Source organism: Microtus pennsylvanicus, chromosome 3, assembly GCF_037038515.1.
Source record: "Microtus pennsylvanicus isolate mMicPen1 chromosome 3, mMicPen1.hap1, whole genome shotgun sequence".
Classification (NCBI taxonomy): domain Eukaryota; kingdom Metazoa; phylum Chordata; class Mammalia; order Rodentia; family Cricetidae; genus Microtus; species Microtus pennsylvanicus.
The window spans coordinates 88,413,936-88,436,099 of NC_134581.1; the positions used below are offsets into that span (position 1 = coordinate 88,413,936).

The following is a 22,164-nucleotide window of genomic DNA, read 5'->3' on the forward strand; positions in this document are numbered from 1 at the left end:
GCAGAAGAATGCTTTCATTCTTTCTGCTGACATCCTGTCAGTGGGCTCTGCAGAGATGGCACAGTGACCAAGAACGTTTGCGACTCTCACAGAGGACCCACGTTCAGTCCCCAGCCGTACGAGAAACTCACATCTTCTTGTAACTCCAGCTGCAGGGGATCCTGCACCCTCTTTCTGGCTGCTATGGTCACCCACATGTGTGTGCCTACATGCAAATAAAAGTAAAATAAATTTTTAAAAGATCCCACCATTACACAGGACTTTCCCTTTCTTCCTTACCTCACACTTGAGATATTTTTGCAACTGTTTTGTCTTTTGACCACAAGCTGCCTTTTAATAAGATGCTTGAGAGGAAAACTACCCACAGAGATCATAGGACTGGGTGTATGACGTCAAAATATTCCGATGGAAACATCCCAGTACTGCTCATCACACTGTGGGAACTCTTCTGATCCCTAGCGATCTTTTTGAACCCTTATGAGACCAGGGTTTGGTGGAGAGTATCCGCCTTAGTGGCTTGTTCCAGAGGGCTTCTCACTCTTCTTTACTCTGTGGGACCCATTTCAGCATAGGAGCTTCTTCGGAGCGTAAGGGGCAAGTCCCTTTTCTTCTATTTTCTTGACTGCTGTGCCTGTGTGCTTTTTTCTTTGTAGTTTTTAATGGCGTTTGGCAAATTTGTATGCTTTTGAGCGAACATATCTTACGTTTCTACTTGTTCCTTCTTAGCTGTTTGTTATTTGTGTTGGAATCTCAGTCAAATGCACCTTTCTGACCTCAATTAGGTCTGTTCTTTCAGGAAAATCTGCATGTGCGCGCGCGCGCGCACACACACACACACACACACACACACACACACACACACAGGCACACACACCCCGCCCGCCTGTTGTTTGCTTGGGCCCTCCTGCTGCACACTCCCATGCTGACAGAATTAAGGGTTTGGGGAACAATTCTTCATTGATTCTCATACTTACTACCCAGTGTTGCCCTATGACATGCTTGGAGTAAAGTGTTACTGCCGTTTTAAAAAGAGAAAGTAGAAGCCGGGAAGATGATTTGACCAAAGTCCCAGAGCCCCGTGGGTCAGAGCTACTTTCCCTGGGCTTAATCTCTTGACTCTTGTAAAATCGGTTCAATGGGAGTCCAAGTTCCACAAAGATAAGCCTTTTGATTTTGTCTTCTGATACAGAAATTTGCAAGTTGATGAGAAGCAGATGGGTAATAAATTATTTTGTAACTTAAGGTCTGAATTAAGTAAGGGTGAACAAGGACACAAACGAAAGGTGTGGGTACACGAAGGTAGGAGTGATTAATTCTGTCTTTGGTAATAAACAACAGCTGTTCTGGGCAGCGCAGTCCCAGTCAGCCAGTCAGCGCTGCCCTGGGAGGGGTGAGTGACAGCAGGTGTGGCTATAGGACGGCTGCGGGGGGGGGGGGGGGGGGGGAGACCAGGCCTTTTCTCCTGTGTCCCTGGGGACGGCTGAGGACCCACAGTGGCGGGGTGCGGTGGGGCACCCTGCGTATTTACAGCGCAGAAAGGTCCAGAAATCCATCCTCTTGGCTGTCTTCATTGATCTCAGCTTCCAGCATAGCCTGATATTTCGTGGATATCTGCAGAGCTGATAACATCACAGGTCGAATGTGACAAGACTGAGCTTGCATGCATAAGGAACAGAGAGGGTGATGCAAGCAGCCTCCCAGGGTTTCTCTGAGTCTCTGCTTCCTTCCCAGATGTGGTTTTTCCACATCTCCTTGACTCCTCCAGTGCACCTCCTGCCTTTTGTTTTGAACCTTTATGAATCTTCTTCAGGGTTTTTTTGCTTGCTTGCTTTATAGCCACGTAGATGGCTATTCCATACTCCACACCGTGGCCATTTCATGTGGGTTTTTAAATAAATTTCTTCTGTGCTTCAAATTCATCTACACTTACCTCATTAAAAGCCAACACCTCCTTTTAATGAGGGAGTTAACAGCTAAGAAATTTTGTTGGCTTTTGAGTCGGCTTCTCGAAAAAGCTTCTCTTTTCTTCAGCCACGCAAAGCTGTGACCGGAGTCCAGCCTATTTTGTTTACTGTACTGGCCTGGAAACCTAGTGTGTCTTAGAGTTAAAGGGCCATCCAGCACCTCCTTGTATATCCCCCCATGCAACACTTACAGCCACTGAACTTCGTGTCCAGTTCGTTTACCCTCAGCTCACTCGCCACAAATTCATTTGAACTACCGTGTACTTGTTTTCCTGCGCTTCATGGACACTGACTTTGGTTTTGTCTGCTGGATCCTGAAATTCACCTTTCCTTCCCCATTACCTTGACAAGGCCTGTGTCTTTGAATGCTCAGGCTGGTCAATGAATTGGTTTTTTTGTGTGTGTTTGTATGTGTGTGAGTGAGTGTATGTATGTGTGTGTGTTTGTAGATATGAGTGTGTGTATGTGTGTTTGTGTGTGTATGTGTGTTTGTGTGTGTATGTGTGTTTGTATGTGCGCATGTGTGTATGTGTGTGTATGTATGTGTGTTTGTGGATGTGAGTGTGTGTGTGTGTGTGTGTGTGTGTGTGTGTGTGTATGACGCTGGGGATGAAATCCAGGGCTTCTTGCTTGCTAAGCAGGTGATTTGCCTTTGAGCTACTTTTCTACCTCTGTTATTTTTTCCCTATAGATTAGCAAAGTCAACTGCTTCTGGACTCTGGTGGTTTTAGAAGACTTTCTGGCCAGCTTACACTGATGTCTTTGCTCTCTGGTTGTGGTCAGTCCCAGCACGTGGCTTCCAGGGCTTTTGAAGCCTTTCACTGGGTAGAGAGAAGCTACTTGACTCTGGGTTGCTGGTTTTTTTGCATTGCATTTGAATACACAGAGGGCAAGGAGATATGCCCATGGTTCCTTAATAGGTTTGCTTTTTCTTTTCTTACTTTTGATACTGAGGTTTGAACCCCGGTGTACCAGACAAGTGCAAGTGCTCAACCACTAAGCGATCTGCCTAACTCGGAAGCAGTTACCAGCTAGCTGACTACACTTCCCAGGCTAGCAGGGCCTTGAACCTGAAATCCCCTTATCTCAATCTCCTGACTAACTGGGATTACAGGCCTATACCACCAAGCCAAATTTAAGCCTGCTTGTTTCATAAGAAAAATCAACCACACCAGAATCTCTGTTCAGTGGACCCAGGCTTTAGCTGTGGCCATCACATGGGGGTTTTATACAAGAAAAATAAAGTGAAATGAGTCTGCTTTAAAAAAAAAAGCGTTATTAATGGGAAAAAAAGAAAGAAAGATCAACCTGTTGCCCACGGGGGCTTCTCATATTTTTTTTTTTTTTTTTGGTTTTTCGAGACAGGGTTTCTCTGTGGCTTTGGAGCCTGTCCTGGAACTAGCTCTTGTAGACCAGGCTGGTCTCGAACTCACAGAGATCCACCTGCCTCTGCCTCCCGAGTGCTGGGATTAAAGGCGTGCGCCACCACCGCCCGGCTAGCTTCTCATATCTTAATTCATTTAATTCTCACAGTCAGATAAGGGAAGAGCTGGTATTTGTTTGACTTTATAGATGATGACATTAAAACTAAGGAATATTTGACCTTTATCTGCTCCATATCACTCTGAGAGTTGGAAGTAGAGGCCCTGTCTCCCCAGTACACTCCCCCACAATTTGCCAGCCAGTCGGGAGAAATGAGATCCTATTGGAATTATCTGATGTGAGTGAGTATGTGAGTCCCCACCCCCACCCCCAGGGAACTTGGCTGTCGCTTCCTGATTGTCCCATCCGGTCTCAGGCTAACCGAGCACACCTCCCTCTTTGTCTTTGTGTGTGCTGCTTGGGTTGCTCTGAAGCGTTCTACACATATATAGGTCACACATTCCTGGGACATAAGTGAGTCAATCAGCAGCTTAGAGATTCTTATTCATTCTGACTTTTGACCCTTTCTGTGTCAGCCATAGATGTGGGTGTGGAGAGGCAGTTTGGGAACTGTATGTTGAAAAAATAAAAGAGAAGCCCAAAGGAGATTTGTGGAAGGTACTATTGTCTGGGCTATAGTTCAAGTACAGCCATGGCTGAAGGTAAGATATGCTAGGAATTGGCAACCCTGGATGATGCCCATGCCTGACTTTGGTGTGTATTCGCATGTGAGCTCACGTACAGTATGTGGAATCTGGAAGCTCTGTTATCCTTCAGTAATCACGGACACTGGTTCTAGGTCACCCTGCCTCTGTGGATATGAAAGCACAGGGATGGGCATATTCCTTGTATAAAAAGGCATATTTTCTCTTTGATAATGTAAGCCTTTCCAGATGATTTTAATACCTGACATAGTGGAAACACTGTGAAGTGGTTGTTACACTTAATTGTTTAGGGAATAATGGGGAAAAAAAAAGTACATGTTCAGTACAGACTTGATTTTTTAAGAAATATTTTCAACCTGTGTTTGGGTAAACTCATGGATGTAGAATTCATGAGTCCAGATTATGACTACTCTGTTTAGCTCATCTCCTCAAACTAGTTGGTCAACCACTAATATACTCAGGTTTTAAAATCTAAGGCAGAGTCTTAGAAAGGCCAAACATTCGGCAAGGGAAGTGTTTCTAGACACGGCACACACACAGGAAAACACTGTTTAAGTTGGAGAAAAAAAAACTATTAGAAAATGCATCGAGTGTGGTCCCATTTACACTCCTTTTGTCACCTGAAAGTGAATTTGTTGAAATGGGGTGTCCGGGCTGTGACAGTCATCACTCCCTCTCACGCAGATAGCTGCCTGAGTTTCACAAGTGCTTGTGAGCAATCCAGGGTAGCCTGACAGCTGTCTTCAGTCAACATTCCTCGTGATAATTTCTAGGAATTATGCATTAATTTGTAAATTCCCCCCACTTTTAGGTAGGCACATTGACTAAACCATCTCAGCACTTTGATGGGACTATGAAATGTTGATGCAACTGGTTTATGAAACTGAAGCTCTGAGCAGAGTTATTTTGATGAAAATCGGGTCGTACAAGAAAAGACAGGAGCAGCTGACTCACTCATATTTTGCCTCCCTTTTCTGTGTGTGGATTTACCCTTCAAGAGACTCAAGGCTTTGATGCACACACACTACCCACCAGCTCTTATCCCAGTCATGCTAGTCCCTTCTAAACCTTAGAGATACACACCAAGTACCCATGACCCTGAGTTCACTGCAGCTCTATTTGTCACGGTAGTGGTCCTCCATCTGTGTGTGTCCCCAACCTCAGAAGTGCTCTCTGGGGGTAGCTGGATGTAATTTTTGTCATTTGCATTAGAATATTCAGTTAAGATTCTTGATACTACAGATTTGGGTGATTCTGATGTTCCTTAAAGTGCTGTGCCCCACCAGGAGAGAGAGAGAGAGAGAGAGAGAGAGAGAGAGAGAGAGAGAGAGAGAGAGAGAGAGAGAGAGAGATTTTAAAGGTTTCCCTAAATTAATCCATGAGGTTAACATAATTTTACAAGAGTATTAATAGTATTTGCTTCTTCGCTTGTGTGTGTGTGTGTGTGTTGTTTCTTAAAAGAGACAACAAGTTGATGGTAAAGTTTATTAGACAAGTAGTGAATGACAATAGTCAAGAGATTTATGAACAGAAATAAAGGAGAACTTGTTCTATCTGGTAACAAAATATGCTAAGACACATTTTAAAGTTAAAGTGAATTTGTTGTTGTTTGAGACAGGCTCTCTCTGCCTTCGGACTTGTTAAGTATGCCGGGATGGCCTTGAACTCATAGAGATCCACCTACTTCTGTTGTCAGAGTGCCAGGAGTATGCACCATGTCTAGTAATAGTCAAAGTGAAATTCCTCAGTAGAACAGACTTAAGAATCAGACTGGCATATACAAAATATTAACCAACCATCTCTAGGGCCTTAAGTGGCACACTGTATGTGTAGAATTACATCCAAAGACGGTAGAAGTCTGTTTTGTGCTTGGCATGGAGCCAGACATAGTGATACATACAAAGCAGGAGGCCCTTGGGTTCATAGCTAGCCTGGGCTACATAGCAAGAGACCTTTTGTTGAAAAGAAAACCTTGGGTAGGAAGATCCTATAAACATTCATGGATGTTTTATAGTACACCTCTTAGCTAATGCCCTTTCTAGAATTATCTCTTGTAGCTTCCACTTTCATCTAAGTTGCACATTCCCAACACCCTCTAAAATGTATTCCCCGCTCTTGTCCCCTCCTTAGCCTTCCCTTCTCTCCTCCCTTTCTTGTATTCTCTGTGTGACTCCTGTGTAGAGGACACCTTGGGAAGGGCAGTTCCTTCCCCAGTCTGGCAGCTTTTCTAGGATGCAAGAGTCCCAGGATTCTGGTTATGGGGATTCCCTTGCAGGCTCCCAGAATTCTGATGAACAAAAATTCCCAGCTTCTTTTTTGGGGGGTCATTTGCTAAACCTTAAACCTGGCATTTTAAGCTGTTGAAAAGCCCGGTATTATGGTGTTAGAATTGTTCCAAAGGAACTGACCCCTCACCGCTCTGCGTTTCTGAGTTGGCGCACATCACTAGATTTGGTACACACGTGTTTGCATGCACACAGCAGCGCGTCTGCATTTATCTCAGAGACTTGGTGTCACAGACAGTGAGGGGGTGTCTTCTACCTTAGGGGCTCCTGAATTGATTTGAATTTCTTTTAAAAATCGTGTGTGTTCATTTGTGATAAAAACAAAATGGTTAAGATACTCCTACCAGCCGGGTACAGTGGTGTCCACACATAATTCCATCACTTGGAAGATAGAGGCAGAGGATGATGGTTATCTCCAGCTACATAGAGACTTTAAGGATTGATTTCATGGGCTATATGAGACTCTCTCTCGAAAGACAAGAGCAATAGCAACAACAACCAAATTTGAGCTTAGCCTTTAGTAGCCAAGATATTTCTGCGGCCCAAACAAAACTTCTTAAAAGATAGGCATGTTAGTTAGTGACACAATGCTTGCCTAGCTCATGTGAGGCTCCAGCCTCAATCCCCAGAACCCGTGGGCAGGGGGCAGACCCTATATACAGATTCATGGCATCTTAATACAAATGTACGGAAGTGAAAGTTGCCTAAAAAAAACAAACAAAAACAACAAAACAAAACAAAAAAACCCTGAGCTGTTTTCCATTTCTTTTTTTTAAGTTTGTATTCTGTAAAATTTCATTACTGTATGGATATGAGTTCTGATGAAAAGAAACTGTCATGATTACTGGTGTTTTCAAACGCAAAGCCATTTCATCACCGTCAGCTCCTTTGCACTGTGTTCCCTCTGTAGTCAGCACCACCCTGTTCCTACTTCTGGCGGTGTCCTCTACGGTCACAGTCATGCAGTGTCCAGAGCAACAGGGATGGAAGCAGGCCGCATTTAGCGCTTTACTTAGAACCCTGTGCTCTGTGCACCTGAAGTGTTCTCTTTTTATTTCTGAGCAGTATAGAATAGTCATTGTGAATTCTGGTTTATTTACCCCGCTCTAGCTAAGGGGCACTTGGCATGTGTCCAGTGTTGGGCAATTGCTAATAAGCTGTTGTAAGCATTGGCTTGTAGGTTTTGGGTGCTCTTCTCACTTGGATCAACACCTCGGAGCTTACTTTGTTGGCTCATACAGAGTCTGTGTGTTTGACTTCGGAAGAAACCAAAGATTCAGCAGTGCATCAGAGTCCAGTTGCTCCCCTCCTTGTCAGCCCTCGAGTCTAGCAGCTCATAAAAGGTTGTGGACATTTCTAGCCCTGTATGGTAAAATTTCAGGCTATAGTTTGCATTTTCATAGTGACTAATCATCCTAATCACCTTTGATGGTATGCTTTTACATAAAATTTCAAATCTGTGTCTATAAAAAGTATACTTAAAATATGTATGGCGAGTTGTCACTGTCTAGCCCCGGCTGGCCTCAAATTTGCAAACTTCTTGACTCAGCCTCCCTGGTGTTGGGATTACAGAGATTACGAGGGATTACACCATACTTTGCCTAATTTTCATCATTTTTTAAAATCATTTTTTAAAATGAAATCTTTAATATACTCTATATACAAATCATTTATCAGTTGTGATACATACCCCCTCCCCCCCATCAATCCGTGGCATGCCTTTTCCTTTCCTTAATAGTATCTTTTGCATGGCAAAAGTTAGAACACAAAGCAGCGCATGCCACTGTGAAATGTTCACACGGGTGCGTCACTATACTGTGTTCTCAGGCATCCCCTTCCTCCATCACACTCTCCCATCCCCCTGGCCTCCCCACTTCCTGGCCTCTTTCTCTCTCCACAGTCTCCACTTCCGTGTCAATGTATTCTGCTACTCGTCTCGAAATCCCTTGAGACCTCTTTTGCCTCTTTCTGTTCTTCTTCCTCTCCCACCTCGCACCACACACACATGCACGTGCACATGTGTACACACACACACACACACACAGAATTTAAATCTAGATTTCACATATAAAAAACATGCTGTATATGAAAGATTTAATTTTGACTTAGATCAACTTTTTTTTCCGTTTTAAAATGCATTGTATTTTTGGTGCCACTACTAAGAATTCTCAGCCTACTTCAAAGCCATGAGACTTTTCTGTGTGTTTGGGATCTATGGTCTATTTTGAGTAAACTTTTGTATAATTCAGGAAGCATGGGTTTTCCCCTGCCCCAAAACTGTGGTCTTTTTCACTGTAGAAAAATCCTTTATTTTTTCACACTTAGTGAAATTTTATTCTAAAGAAAAGAAAATAATCCAGCCTATAACTCAAGCATCTTCCAGCATGAAAAAAAGTTCTGTAGATGCTTGATGTGATGAAGAGTCCCTTTTGCCTAAGAGGACACCCAGTTGGCTTTCCAAAACCAAACATAGTTTATACTTCAGTTCTCTTTGCCCAGCTTCTTAGAAGCTCAAGAAAGACTGAAAATATATCACACTTTAGAATGAGAATGGAAATGAAGGCTCATTTAACTGAATTCTGCCTTTTTTAAACTTACAAAAATAACACAAGTATGTGGCAGAGTGTACACACAGCAGAAGTGTCATCTGGGTACTGGAACACCACCGGAGCTGGCTTTCTATTTCTTCCCCATTTCCTAGCTGTCTGGGTCTGGCATCTCTCCCTCCTCATGACCTCAGACGTTGGGCTCAGTCCTTGGCTCTCTTATTTTCTTCTTCTACTCACTCTCTGGGTGATCTCACTCAGGTCGTGGCTGAAAATGCCACATACACTTCATGAGTCAAAGCTCCTACTGCCTTCTGCTTCCCCGAATTCCAGACTGCTTTAGACAACTGCCTCCTTAACACATCAGAGATGGCCAGTAGCTACTTGCCTACCACAGGAGTCTTGGCTTCCCCACCCACCCCTTTGCCTAGGCTTTCCCGTTGAGGTGAAGTTCAGTGTCATCCTTCCATTTGCTAAGACAAAGGAGCCTGGATGTCACCTGAAACTGTCCACCAGACCTTTTCACACTATCAGTGAAATATTCCCAGTATTGGATTGTACCATGGTCACAAATGTTGCCTCTAGGGCGGTGGTTCTCAACCTTCCTAATGCTGTGACCCTTTAATACGGCTCCTTACATTGTGGTGGCTCCCAACCATATGATTATTTTCATTGTCACTTCATAACTGTAAATCTGCTACTGTTATGAATCGTAATGTAAATAAATATCTTATATGCAGGATATCTGATATGTGACTCCTGTGAAGGGGTCGACCCCCCAAAGGGGGTCATGACCCATAGGGTGAGAACTGCTGCCTTGGGATTTAGCCTCTACTCCTCAGTGTAGCTTCCTTACTGACTGCTGGAGCGTGCTCTCTGCAATAGCCATAAAGCATTAATGACGAGGGCAGATCATGTCCTTTCCCAGTCAGAGTCTCGTGGACGGCTTGCCATCATTCTCAGTTACATCTCCATGTGGCCTGATCCCCGCAGGTCTCATTTCTGCCCGTTTAGTAGTCTTTGAATCAAGCTTGTTTCTGAACAGGTTTGCGCATGCTGGCTCTGTGCTGTGGTGCTCAACCCCGTGTCTTCTCCAGACTCCAGCATACTGAGATGCCCTTATCCTCCAAGAGGCCACTGCTCTCCTCAGAGGCCTTCCCTGACTCCTTTTCCAAGGACCCTCCTTCCCTACCTGGCTGCCTGTCTTCTCGCTTTGCTGTATCTTTCTTTGTAGAGTTCACCACTGCCTGTGGGTCTATTGCTTGCCTTCTGCTTACCTCCTCTACCAAGATGTAAACACCATGAAGGAGGAACTTTGATTGATTCATAGCTGTAACTCCGGCTTTTGGACAGGTGTGGCCCATAGTCCATGCTCAAAGAGTATTCTGGGAGGATCTCATACTCTGTGAGATCAATACCAGTCGATTTCTTCCTATTCTATTTTACTTCCTCCGTTCCCATGGAGGTTGCTATTATTATTCATGAGGGAAATTGCTTTTTAGTTTTCAAAAAAAACCCGCATTTGTAACAGTGGTCACACAGCTTTTCTGAAGGCACAAATCTTACACTATATCTTGCTCACTTAATAATGCATTTGGAGAATGAGTTTATCCATCCCTCTATGTATTGATCAGATTATACAGATAGCCCACACTACAAATAGAACCAAGTTCATTGTCTGTCAATAGGTCTGTGGATTGTGTCCCCTTTCCACTACTAGTGGATGTGCTGGGACACACAGCTTGGACAGGAGAACTCATATGGAGTTTTCTGTTAGTGACTTGGTAGATGTTGATGATGGGACTCTAAAATGCTTTTTCTTCTTTTGTATTCCCAGCAACTGTATATTGGTACCTGCTATTCCACATCTTTGTCAACACAACATATTATGCCACTTTATCGGAAAAAAAAAAGGTCAACTCCTTTACAAATGAGATCAGTAATAAAAACCATTTCCTAGCTGGTAAACTCTTGAATTCCTAGATCTTAAACTTGCTTCACAAAGAAGGAATAAAGTATGGAAGAAAGTATAGAAAGTGATTTGAGATGAGAAACATTTGTCTTTGCAGAAGCTTCCAGAGACTTTCTTATGTAGAGTTGTTTCTGGTGTGTGCTGAGACATCAAATATCTGCTTCCAGGATCTTGGTTTTCTTTCCATAAAGTACTATTTCTAGATGATTTTTTCTTAAATTAACATTTTTTATTTTCATATATTAGTGTGTGAGTATGTGCAAGTGAGGCCAGAGGCCTAGGATCCCCTGGAACTAGAGAGACAGACAGGTGCGTTCTGCCTGTCAAAGGTGCTGGGAACCAAACTCAGGCCCTCGGGAAGAACAAAAGTGTTCTTACCCACTGAGCCACTGTTCCAGCCCTGATTTTTATTTTCTTTCTTAAAACGAATCCACAACACAAAACCTCAAGTGTTGGAGTTGGCTTTAGGGTTCGTGGAAGTTGTTGCACTGGGTGATTTATTGTTACTTAACAGCCTTGCGGTTTCTGCCGGGCTTCGCTAGAGCATACTCAAAGAACAAGAACAGTTATCTGTTTTAATGACTCGGCCTGGCGTCCAGAACACAGGCACAGGAATGAATACAAAGAGCAATGCCAAGTCAGAGGAGAGCCGGTTCACAGCAGCACCCGGGGGCTTCTGTGATGTAGTTGGTTTCAGCCCAGGACTAGTGTGAATGTTGGTTGACTCTCGCTTGCTCTGCCCCTGCGGCTGCCGGCAGGGATGCACTGAGGTTCAAAGGGCAAACCCCAGTCTTCTCTGTTTCCATCAGCTGTCGAATGTGGGACGAGAGATTCTTGGGTGGCATCAGTATGTCAGAACTGAAGAGCTCTCTGAAGTTAGCTACTCCGATTCTCTAGATGATGAAACAGGTCAGAGAGACAAACTGAGATTCATAGGCGATAGTCCAGACGCTTTAGAACTCTTCCTTTTAAACGGGGAGAGTAAAGCGGGCACTTTCATGTGTGCTTTATAGACTTAGATTGTTAGCTGCAAAAAAGCACTTTTGCTTTGAAATCCCTAAGAAGCAGTGTCAAACCAGTACACATGTCCCTGAACCCTTGCACCCACCACCTGCCCGTGGCAGACATTGTTAATCAACCCCAGAAAGTTATAGTCTAAGACCCCTCCTTCTACAGTGCTGCTGGTAACTAGTCGAAATGGAGCCAAGTTTTTATGTGAGTTGAGCATCTGTTGGTTCCCCCTTGTAAACGCGTGATTCATGACCAGATGCTAAGAGCCCCGGACCTGAAGCCAGAAGACTGTGGTTTGACTTCTCGATCTGCTTTTCCTGGTTATGTTGTCTTAGGCAAGTCACTTAACTGTTCTAGACCAGTTTGCCCTGACATGAGGGAGTTGAGTGGGGTAATCACTAAACATCCCCCTGCTCTGATGTCGTTATGAGTCAAGGCACAGAGGTTTAGACTGGTGATTTTATAAGCTGACCATGACCATAGAAGTTTTTTGTTTGTTTGGGAAATTTGCATATTACAGGTCTGTTACCGGAATTTAGAAGTACATGTTTCTAGCCTCTTGGCCACTGCTTTTTATTTGCATGGTTCCATTGATCTTTATCCCTGAAACTAGAATTTAGGCGTTCACAGTGGGAAAGGGAGTTATTTAAATGAGAGGACTTAGAAGAACAGTTCTTTGGCTAAGTGGGGCACAAATGGCCTCCCACACCAAGCTGGAGCAAGGCTCTATATAGTTGGCCCACCCTGCAGTTCAGGACCTTGAGTTGCTTTTCTCTTCATTTTGCTTGCTCCGCTGGAACCTTCTGATGATCGAGAGGCCCTGCATTCATGCAGGTCTTAGCGAGGAGTTCTCTCGGGATTCCTCGTCTCGGGTCTCTCCTGCACTCTGCTCCGTGGTGACATGATTCTTTGTTTTCCAGGCTCTCCTTCCTTAAGGGCGTATCCCCTCCTCTCTGTGATCACCCGACAACCCACAGTCATCTCCCATCTGGTTCCCACCGGCCCAGGAATCACCCCAGTGTTATCGCGCCATGCAGTCGCCACCGAGGCTGCCGCCACCGAGCCCCCTGGTGGTGAGGCACTAGCCAGCAGCGAGTCTGAGACAGAACAACCCACACAGCGGCAGAAGAAACCACGCAGGAGTCGCACCATCTTCACGGAGCTGCAGCTCATGGGCCTGGAGAAGAAATTTCAGAAACAGAAATACCTGTCTACTCCAGACAGGTGAGGGCATAAGGAAGGCACTCTCTGTAGGTACCAGCCTGGAGAAGCGGTTTGCCCTTTGTGGGGTGTGGATTCATGAAGGGCACTTTCCATTCTGGCTTCCACTCTTGGTCCAGAATCTATTCCTTTGCTCAAGTCATGTCAACTTCTGGTTAGAAGAGGCAGCCATCTAAATCTAGTGCTCAGACCCTGAATGCAATCTCTTCTCTGTATCTTCTACGCATTAGGCAAACCTCTTCAGTGTAACAAGCTAGGGAAAGCTCTGCAAATAGTTGCCCAGGCTCTAGCATCTTGAGCAGGGGGTCTAGACCTGGCCACCAGGCTGTGACTTCAGTCCTTCCTTGCCATCTTAACACCTACGGGACTCAGCTTGCTGGCCTGGCTTTGGCTGGGAAAGGCCAGGATTGGTCCAGGTGAGGAGGTTTCTGACTCCGTAGTGTGTCCTAGCAGGACTGAAAGCAGAGATCGCTGTGGAGCGGGAGCGAAGTCTCCTCTTGAGACCCCTTTGCAGTTCATGTGGGGGTGATTGTAACCCTTGCTTTCTGGAGAGGCCTAGTGCCTCACCCTCTGTCTTTAGTATCTCAAGTACAAAATACGCTGAGAGGCATCTCTCACCTTGCTGCCTTATCTCATCCTGAGATGGTTAAGCTCAGGGATGAGACTATTTCTTGGGGGACTTTTCCAAGCCTTTTCAAAAATATTTTTTTTCCTTTGCTAATTGCTTTGTGTCTATTCAGTTGACCCCAGTCCTGTGAGAGAACAGGGGTAAATGTAAATGAATGCCTGAAGTTATTTAGGACTTGTTTAGGAAACAAAATGGAAGTGCACATCCCCACTTCCGGGAGAATATGTCTACTGGTTCCACAAGCCAGCTGCTTGCTGAGGATCTCTTGGGTGCTGGCAAAGTGGGCTGGCAGGGGTCCAGAAAGCGGTACATGGAGCCCTGCTTTGAAGAACTCCACAGGGGAAGAATAACTGCAATTGCTCTAGCATAGCGAGCCGGTACCAGTGGCAGATGCTGCCATAGAAACCTAAAGATATTGCTAAGTGTGACAGGGAAACCTTTAAGAAGAGCATTGGTTCCAGGAGAGACAAAGCATCCTACAGAGGAAGGGATGCCCTTAAAAGGCTTAGACTCTAGTCTCACTGGGCACGTTGTAGGAACTATAAGCATGGGTGTGAATAGGGTAAGAAAGACCTCAGGTGCCTGGCTGAAGAGCAAGGTTTCGCAGTTGAGGCAGTCACTGATCCATAAGAGCCAGATTTACAATTTAGGATCATAGCTTTGGTAGCACCACACTGGTAATTGGTGGGACAGAGAAGCCAGCTCTGAAAGAATCTAGGGATAGCTGCTGGATGTCATACTGGAAAAAGAGAGGATGGGGGATGCTTGAAAATGGAATGGGAAGCACTGACCCTGGATGAGGGAGAAGGGTGGAAGTTGAGCACCCTGTGTTCCTGAATGAGGTGGGCCACTAAGAAACAAGGCTGCTATTCACGGAAGCTGAAAGGCCAGGGCAGGCTGGGATTGCTGGGGAAAGTGACCTTTGCCTTGAACATTCACACTGTGAGTCGCAGTTGGTCACTCAAGTCTGTGGATTGGAGAATTAATCCATGTGCTCCCCAGGTAGCAGGTAACTAACTTCATGTGTAAACAGGTAGAGCGGCCATCATTATTAGATGTAGGGTTGAGTATCTAAGAGCCTTCAGAAAGGATGGAAGAAAAGTTAGGCTTATTTCTCAGAAGCTAGAGAACTTTGAAACATTTAGAAATGTTAGTTCTTAATAAATCTGTTGGGGCTTCCTGGTACTTGCCCCCCGGCATCTCTCAGGTGACCCACACAGAAGTGACTCACTTGCCTAGGGAGGAGGATACCATCTGGCTGGCATTGAGGCTGACGCCTCAACCCGCCCTCCCTCCCTCTCACATGTTCCCTGCCTCCCTACGTGACCGGAGCCATGAGCACTCCCTCCTCCCACAGCTCCTGCCCTCCTCTTCCGTGTTTGTTTCTGCAGTTTCCTAGGTGACCCATTTGAGTGAATATGCAGGGAAGTGAGAATTTGTAGTGGTGGCAGGTAACGAGAGAAAGCTGATGACAGCGAGATGTTTCCGCAGCCAGTGTGAGTCAGGGATGCATTTTTCCCAAGTGAGCTAACAGCATTTGCTAATGCCGGGGCAGAACTATGAACCTTCCACTGACTAGTGCACCTGATGGCCTCAGGTGAACCAGGCTCAGGAGAACTCCGCAGCAGCCCGAGAGGACCAGAAGTGTGGCATCCCCCTGGGTTGCTGGTTCATAGGAATGACCGCTTAGGGCATAGCGCTTTACTAATGAGAAGAGCTAAGTGCTGTTGGCACTGGGAACTTCTTGCTTTTGTCAGTTGTAGAACGCTCAGTTGCCGGTAGCCCCTCTGCAGGGATGACCAGGTAGGTGTGTGTGGATGTAGTTTTAAGACAGGCTCAGCATTCCTTTGAGGGCAGATTCAATTTTTAAAATTATTATTAGAGGCTTAATTAATATACCCTATTCAGAGGTCCTGGGAGTCATGCCTGTGAACACCAAGAGTTGGCTGATACCAGGGTCAGAGTTCCTGCCAATGCTAGATCTCCTCAGGTAGAGAAAGCTGCAGCTGAGGCAGCACACCTGGACTGCCTGTGGCTTAGGTTTTTGAGCCTGTGCAGGCTTGCAAGAAATAGCGGCCCTAGGTCTGCAAGTGGCAATTCTCAGAAACCTGGGAGCCTTTGAGCAGTGGTGGTCACTGCTCAGGCTGATGTCCAAGTCTGAACTGCTTTGCTGAGCAGGGTTGGTGCTCCAGGGAGCTTTCAGGCTGGCTGCTCAGTTCTCTCAGATCTCACATCTCTTCGCATGGTGCCGGGTAACCACATAGGTCCCTGGCTGCAGCCTTGAGGACTAAGGGTAGGAACCTGACTAATTGCCCCTTCCTCCATGTGCTCCCTGGGAATGCTAGCTGCGCCCTCGGGTGGTGGCATCCCTGTGTCCCCTTGGCAGATCTGCTTTGTAGAGAAGTGTTGTGAGGTAAGAAGGTGGCCCTCACACAGAAGGTGGCCCTTACAGAAAGTGAGCCCTCACACAGAAGGTGGCCCTTACAGAAGGTGAGCCCTCACACAGAAGGTGGCCCTCACACAGAAGGTGGCCCTCATACAGAAGGTGGTCCTCACAGAAGGTGACCCTCATACAGAAGGTGGTCCTCACAGAAGGTGGCTCTCACACAGAAGGTGGTCCTCACAGAAAATGGCCCTCACACAGAAGGTGGTCTTCATACAGAAGGTGGTCCTCACAAAAGGTGGCCCTCACAGAAGGTGGTCCTCACAGAAGGTGGCCCTCACAGAAGGCGGTCCTCACAGAAGGTGGCCCTCACACAGAAGGTGGCCCTCACACAGAAGGTGGTCCTCACAGAAAATGGCCCTCACACAAAAGGTGGCCTTCACATAGAAGGTGGCCTTCACACAGAAGGTGGCCCTCACAGAGAGGGTGGCCCTCACACAGAAGGTGGTCCTCATACAGAAGATGGCCCTCACAGAGAAGGTGGCCCTCACACAGAAGGTGGTCCTCACAGAAGGTGGCCCGCACAGAAGGTGGCATACAAGTCAGCCAGGGGTGGATTTTATTCTCTCTCCAGGATTCAGGAGTCATTAAAAACAGAGCTAGAAGACTGTTTATTTCAGGCTTTTGGGGACACATGGTCTGTCACAGATGGAGCACAGAGGTAGCCATAAGCAATATGAAAGCAAACAAACTTATCTGTGTTCCAATAAACTTTATTTAAAAGAAAGTCAAGTGTCAAGAAGAGTTTGGTTCTATTGTTGAGAAATCCTAATCTCTCTCTAAACTTTAAATCTTTTACTTGTAAAATGGGAATAACCACACCCACTTCAGAATTGATAGCACTGGGCAGGGGCTTAGTGTGTGTCTGGGATGCTGTCGTGCTCTAGGAACGGTTGCTGTGCTCTTGGGATTACCTCCCACTGCACACTCTATGGCATTGGCTTTGCTGTTGGGGCCTTTCCAAAGGCCCCAGAGAGAAGCAGGGTCATGATGAGCGTAGAAGGCAGGAGGGACTCTGGGTTTGATGCTTGGACTCTTTATGGTGTTCTGTACCAATCATTGTAACGATTTAGGGCAGCTCCAGTAAGTTCCTGGGCCAAAGAGATGGCTCAGAGGACGAGCCACTTGCTTCACAGGTATGAGGACGAGTTCAGAGTTCCAGAACCCACATCAAAGTCAGACAAGTGCAACTGCTCCCTATAATTCCCAGCATTTAGTAGGAAGAAACAGGGGTTGCCCAGGGCAATGGGAGAACTCTGGGTTCAGCAAGGTACCCTGTCTCAATAAAGCAAGGAGTGTGATAGAAGAGGAAACCTGACATCGACTTCGGATGTCCACACATCACACCCAAACATGCGCACACGTAACCATATACTCATGGCGATGCAAAAATATCTCTGAACCCTGCTTCTGGATTTAGCAGTGTTGTAGTAGGTACTTCTGTGAACGTAAAATGAAAGACTTGGTCTTGAGTTGGGGAGGCTGAAGTAACGTGTTCTCTGAAGAGAGCTAACAACATGGTCCATTGGGGGACCGCTGAATATGAGGGGTCATGGGAGCTGGGGGGCTTGCTGGAGGTGGATCTGGACTGATGCATGGAATTCCCACAGAAGTATAGCTTTACTTTTTATTTCCCGTGTTTGGGGCTCATAATCCACGGTTTACAGAGGATCAGGGTGAAGACTGAAGGCTCAGATGTCCAGGTGACAGTTTGAGATTCAGAAGCCAGTGTCTGGGGTTAGCCAGTATGACCCCTCCTCTCTTGTTCCCTCTTCTATCCCTCACGCTTCCTTTGTGTCTCACGCCTTCTAGGTTGGACTTGGCCCAGTCTCTGGGACTCACTCAGCTGCAAGTGAAGACTTGGTATCAGAACCGCAGGATGAAATGGAAGAAGATGGTAAGAGAGGGCAGGCAGGGAGTCGAGTCCCGAGCCATCCTTAAGGGAAGAACCCCAGCCTGCTCTGTGGGGGGCAGGGAGGACCGGTGGCAGTTTGGTTGTTAAGACAGGAAGGTCTTCCACCGTGCTGGCTGGGAGGGAGACTGAGCTTGACCTCATTCCCTAACCAGAGAGAGATTCTTTTTTTTTTTGGTTTTCCTAGAAATCAAAGAAGAAAGCCTACAAGCTTCTCAGCTGCTCTTCTGAATCCCACCTGCTGGCGCTTCCAAAGCACTCTGCCCCCTCCCAGCAGTAGTGACAGTCATAAAAAAGACATGTGTTTTGTACCTAGGCCCTTAAATGTAGGAATCTTTAAAACTGGTCATAGTTACCTGGGTAGCAAGATAAGTCCTTCTCTCTCTGGAGATTCTGATTTCAGAGACTCATGTCAGGTTATAGCAAAGCATGCTCCCCTCAACCAATTCCCACCTTCCAGTGATCTATCAGTTTATGAACCCGCCATGAGGCCGGAGCCCCCACACTATGCTCACTATCTTGAAGTCCGCACCTCTGAACATTTTGTCTTCGACATCGTGCCGTAAACACACGTGACACCCAAACACTGCTGCTCCTCTGCTAGCCATGCTGGCCTAGACACCATGGGAAATACAGTAAACAAACTATAAGCCCTGCTCCCAAGGGAATTTGTTATGAAGCTGGAGGAAGAAGGCCCAGGAAGCAGCAAGGAGAGCAGAATGACCCAGGGCCGGTTATTTTGTTTGAGTTGATGATCCCCCCAAAGAGTTCCAAAGAAGCCAGCTGCAGACGGAAGTTGAAAGTGCAGGAACGTGAAATTCAGATAAATAGAATCATTCTAAAAATTCCATAAGGCTCTACACGCATGAAACTTACGGTGGAAACTGGGGTGGGGGGGAGTTGTCGTTCTTTGAAGGAACCAAGTTTGGGAGTGAGAGGCGCTAGGCTGCATTCCCGTGCATGCCCCTCCCTGCCCATTTGGGGCACGTCCCTTTGGTTCTTTCCCTTTTAAGCTCCACCACCTACCTCTTTCCTCATCAATCTTCATCATGGAAATCAATGTCTCCTGAGTAGCAGAGTATTGTTTAAATTGGTTATCAGCAATCTTCTCATGAGTCATTTGAATAACGAACTGACAACCAATCCTCTGGGCCAGCACCGCCCAGTCCCCCGTGGGACAGTGCGTGTGCCTTGGGCTCTGACGTCACTTGTTTTTCATCAGCCACTGTACTGCTGGCACAGTGCTGGGGTAGTTGATGGTGATTTTCAACCCTACACATCAAAGTGGAAGTAACTCTACAGATTTAACCCCAGAGAGGGTTCTAGGCAAACCAAACTCCGGGTCCCTTCAGGAGAGAAGAGAACCAAGCTTCTAGTTCATGTTAGCAATAACATGGACCAGTTAATTTATAACCAATAATAGAGACAAAGTGACAAGCTGAATCTGTCTCATGAAACCTTAAAATCGTTCTGTGACCCTTTGTGTTTCCATATGGCGGCTGTGAGTGTGAGTCAGGAAGCTCCAATGGACCGTGAGAGGAGAAAAAGGTGTTGAAGGGGCAGGAAAGATGGGGTGAAGAGTACAAGGGAAGCAGAGGATGTGAAGAATGGGGGGAAGGCCATCACAAACAAATAACATTTGGAAATACTTTGTGAAATCTAATGCTTTGAATGCTAGTTAAAGTATTAATCAAAACACACAAAATATAAAAAAAATATTGAAAAGTCAAGTCAGGGCCACAGACCTGAAAACTAAGTTACACAAAGTAACCAGGGCACCAGAGAGGAAGGGATGACAGGTTTCAGAAGCAGGAGAGAAGGTAGGGCTTTGTGGAAGAGACGCCATCAAGCTGTTTTCAGTGGCTGCATGGACGTGTGTCCAGTGATGGTTGGCGATGGACTGCAGGCAGAAGACCTAAGCTTGGGGCACTTAGGACCTTCAAAATGGCGGGAGCCACAAAGGCTTGGCGTTCCATTGTGAGTGTTGAGTTTTGACTCCCTCCGAACAGCGAGGCATTGTTGAGCTCTAGATTGCTTCACAGATTTTCCGCCTAAAAACTCTTTCAAGGCTATCTCTTCAGGTACTGAGGAGGGAAGAGAAAGATAATTGGGTAATAAAGATGTCTCAAGGCTAGTAACCTAATTGGAACTGGAAAAAGATTAGTATTTGATTCTCAGACTCACTCCTGAGGCTGCCAAGGACAAAGCTGCCAAGAGCAAGATAGGATCTCTGACGAGTTTTGACTGGTCAGCATCTGTAACCTATAGCGGGTTGGGTAAATTCAGTCTTGCACATGAGATGGGGTGCTTATCCTGTATTCTATTTCTGTGGCGCCACATAATTCGTATCTGCCTGGAAACATCTTATTATTCAGTGGTCTTTCTTCCGAAAGGGGATCCAATCCCACACCAGAATGTGGGTGGACTGTACTGTCATGCTTTTTAAATTTTATTTTTAATTTAAAAAAATTTATTTTTGGTCTAACTTTTGCATTGTCTCAAGAGAGTCAACAGTTCAGTGAGACTGTTACCAGCTGTTACCTGTATGACCCTGGACACGTTCTTGTGTGTCTCCTTGGTAAAAACCTCACTTCTACTTCAGAGTGGTGCTAAGACTGAGGTGACATCTATAAAATACATAGGACAGTGCTTGCCAAACAAGATACAGACAAGGGATATTAGCTGCCGTTATTATTGCTTGTTATCTGCAAAATCCATGTTTCCAGATAACCTGAATTTTTGGAGACCACTATCAGTAAAGTCAAAGGCTTCCAGGGCCCCTCGAGTTGCTCTTTTGGTTGAGAGAGTCCTGGGTTGTTGGTCCGCGGTCAGAGTTTGGCACTGGGACACAGTTTGAGGCCTTGGGTCTTCAGGCTGGGGCAAGAGTAATGTGAGCAGTAACGCCCTGGGAGAGACTGGCGCAGGAGAACCCAGACATTTTCTCCTGGTATCACTGAAACTGTCATCAATTCTGTGGTCTCCACTGTGCTGGAGGGAGGAAGGGGGAGAGAAGCAAGACTCTGAGTTCATAAGCCTGGCATCTGTTGGGTAAATGCAGATGAACAGAAAACATAGTGGTATGTGCTTTATGTTCATTGCACATTAAGTAGAATCAATTGCTGGTCAGCCTGTTAGATTTGAGTGATTAGGAATCTTAGGTTCAAGGCCAGCTCTGTCCGTGGCTCACTTTGACCCTGAAAGCCCTTTATGCCAATTCTTTCTTGATTGGAAGAGGAAGGCAGATTCACACTTGTATACTGCCATCCTGTTCTGTTGTCTGAGGTGACTGCCTGAACACCATCTAGGTACCTCACAAAGAAAGCAATAGACCAATCTTGACAGTCTCAGCTACCGGACAGTCACATGCTCCAATTTAGAGTTCAGAGGAGGACTGCCGATAGGCACAGTTAGTGAAGTACCTTGTTCTAGGTGTTTTCATGAGAGACAGAGAAGCATGTGACCTTGTGTCCAATGGGTTGCCTAGCCCATCTGGACTAAGGAACAGACGGTCTCTAGGAGTCAGTGAGGAAGCCTCCAGAGAGGGCTGCAGGGTGCATGCCAGTCCGCAGTCCTGGCACAGGGTGGGTGCGGGATAATTGCATGTCTCAGGTGTGCTGGGAGGCAGGGGCCAGAGGTCGATGTGGAAAGCAGCCAGGAGGGTAGTTGTCTTCTAATTACTGCTTGCACTGGAATGTTCTATTCCATGTAGAAAATGGTTTGATTGTTTTGACTGTTTTTCCATGCTGTCGGAAAGCAGCCAGGTGGGGTAAATCCAAGCTGTGTGGGTGGTGTCCTCTAATTGCCGGGCTTTCCTTTGCCAATTAGGTGGCTTCCTTAGACCTGCCCTTTTCTAACTTGATTACTGCATGGGGCAACTGCTTTTTGTATAACCCCTTTCATACCTGGTGGAGCTGCTTTCAACATGTAGATTCCGTCCTGGCACAGCCAGGCACTTTCAAAAGTACTGATGACATCAAAATCAGATACTGACTTACCCAAAAAGGAATACAGGGTGTCGTGTCTCCAGAGGTGAATTCTGTTAATGTCTACACCTTGCTGAAGGTTACTTCGTATCTCCATGGGAGCTATCTAGTT

At 46.0% G+C, this 22,164-nt stretch overlaps 1 protein-coding gene across 1 annotated transcript in view; it reads left to right on the forward strand.

Moving 5' to 3' along the window:
• The window catches only part of Barx2 (BARX homeobox 2), a 65,094-nt gene that overhangs the window by 38,715 nt on the left and 4,215 nt on the right, over positions 1–22,164 (forward strand). Inside the window, exons 2-3 of the mRNA XM_075967956.1 lie at positions 12,786–13,089; positions 17,970–18,054. Coding sequence (XP_075824071.1) covers positions 12,786–13,089; positions 17,970–18,054 — 389 coding nt within the window. The remainder of the gene's footprint in view (positions 1–12,785; positions 13,090–17,969; positions 18,055–22,164) is intronic.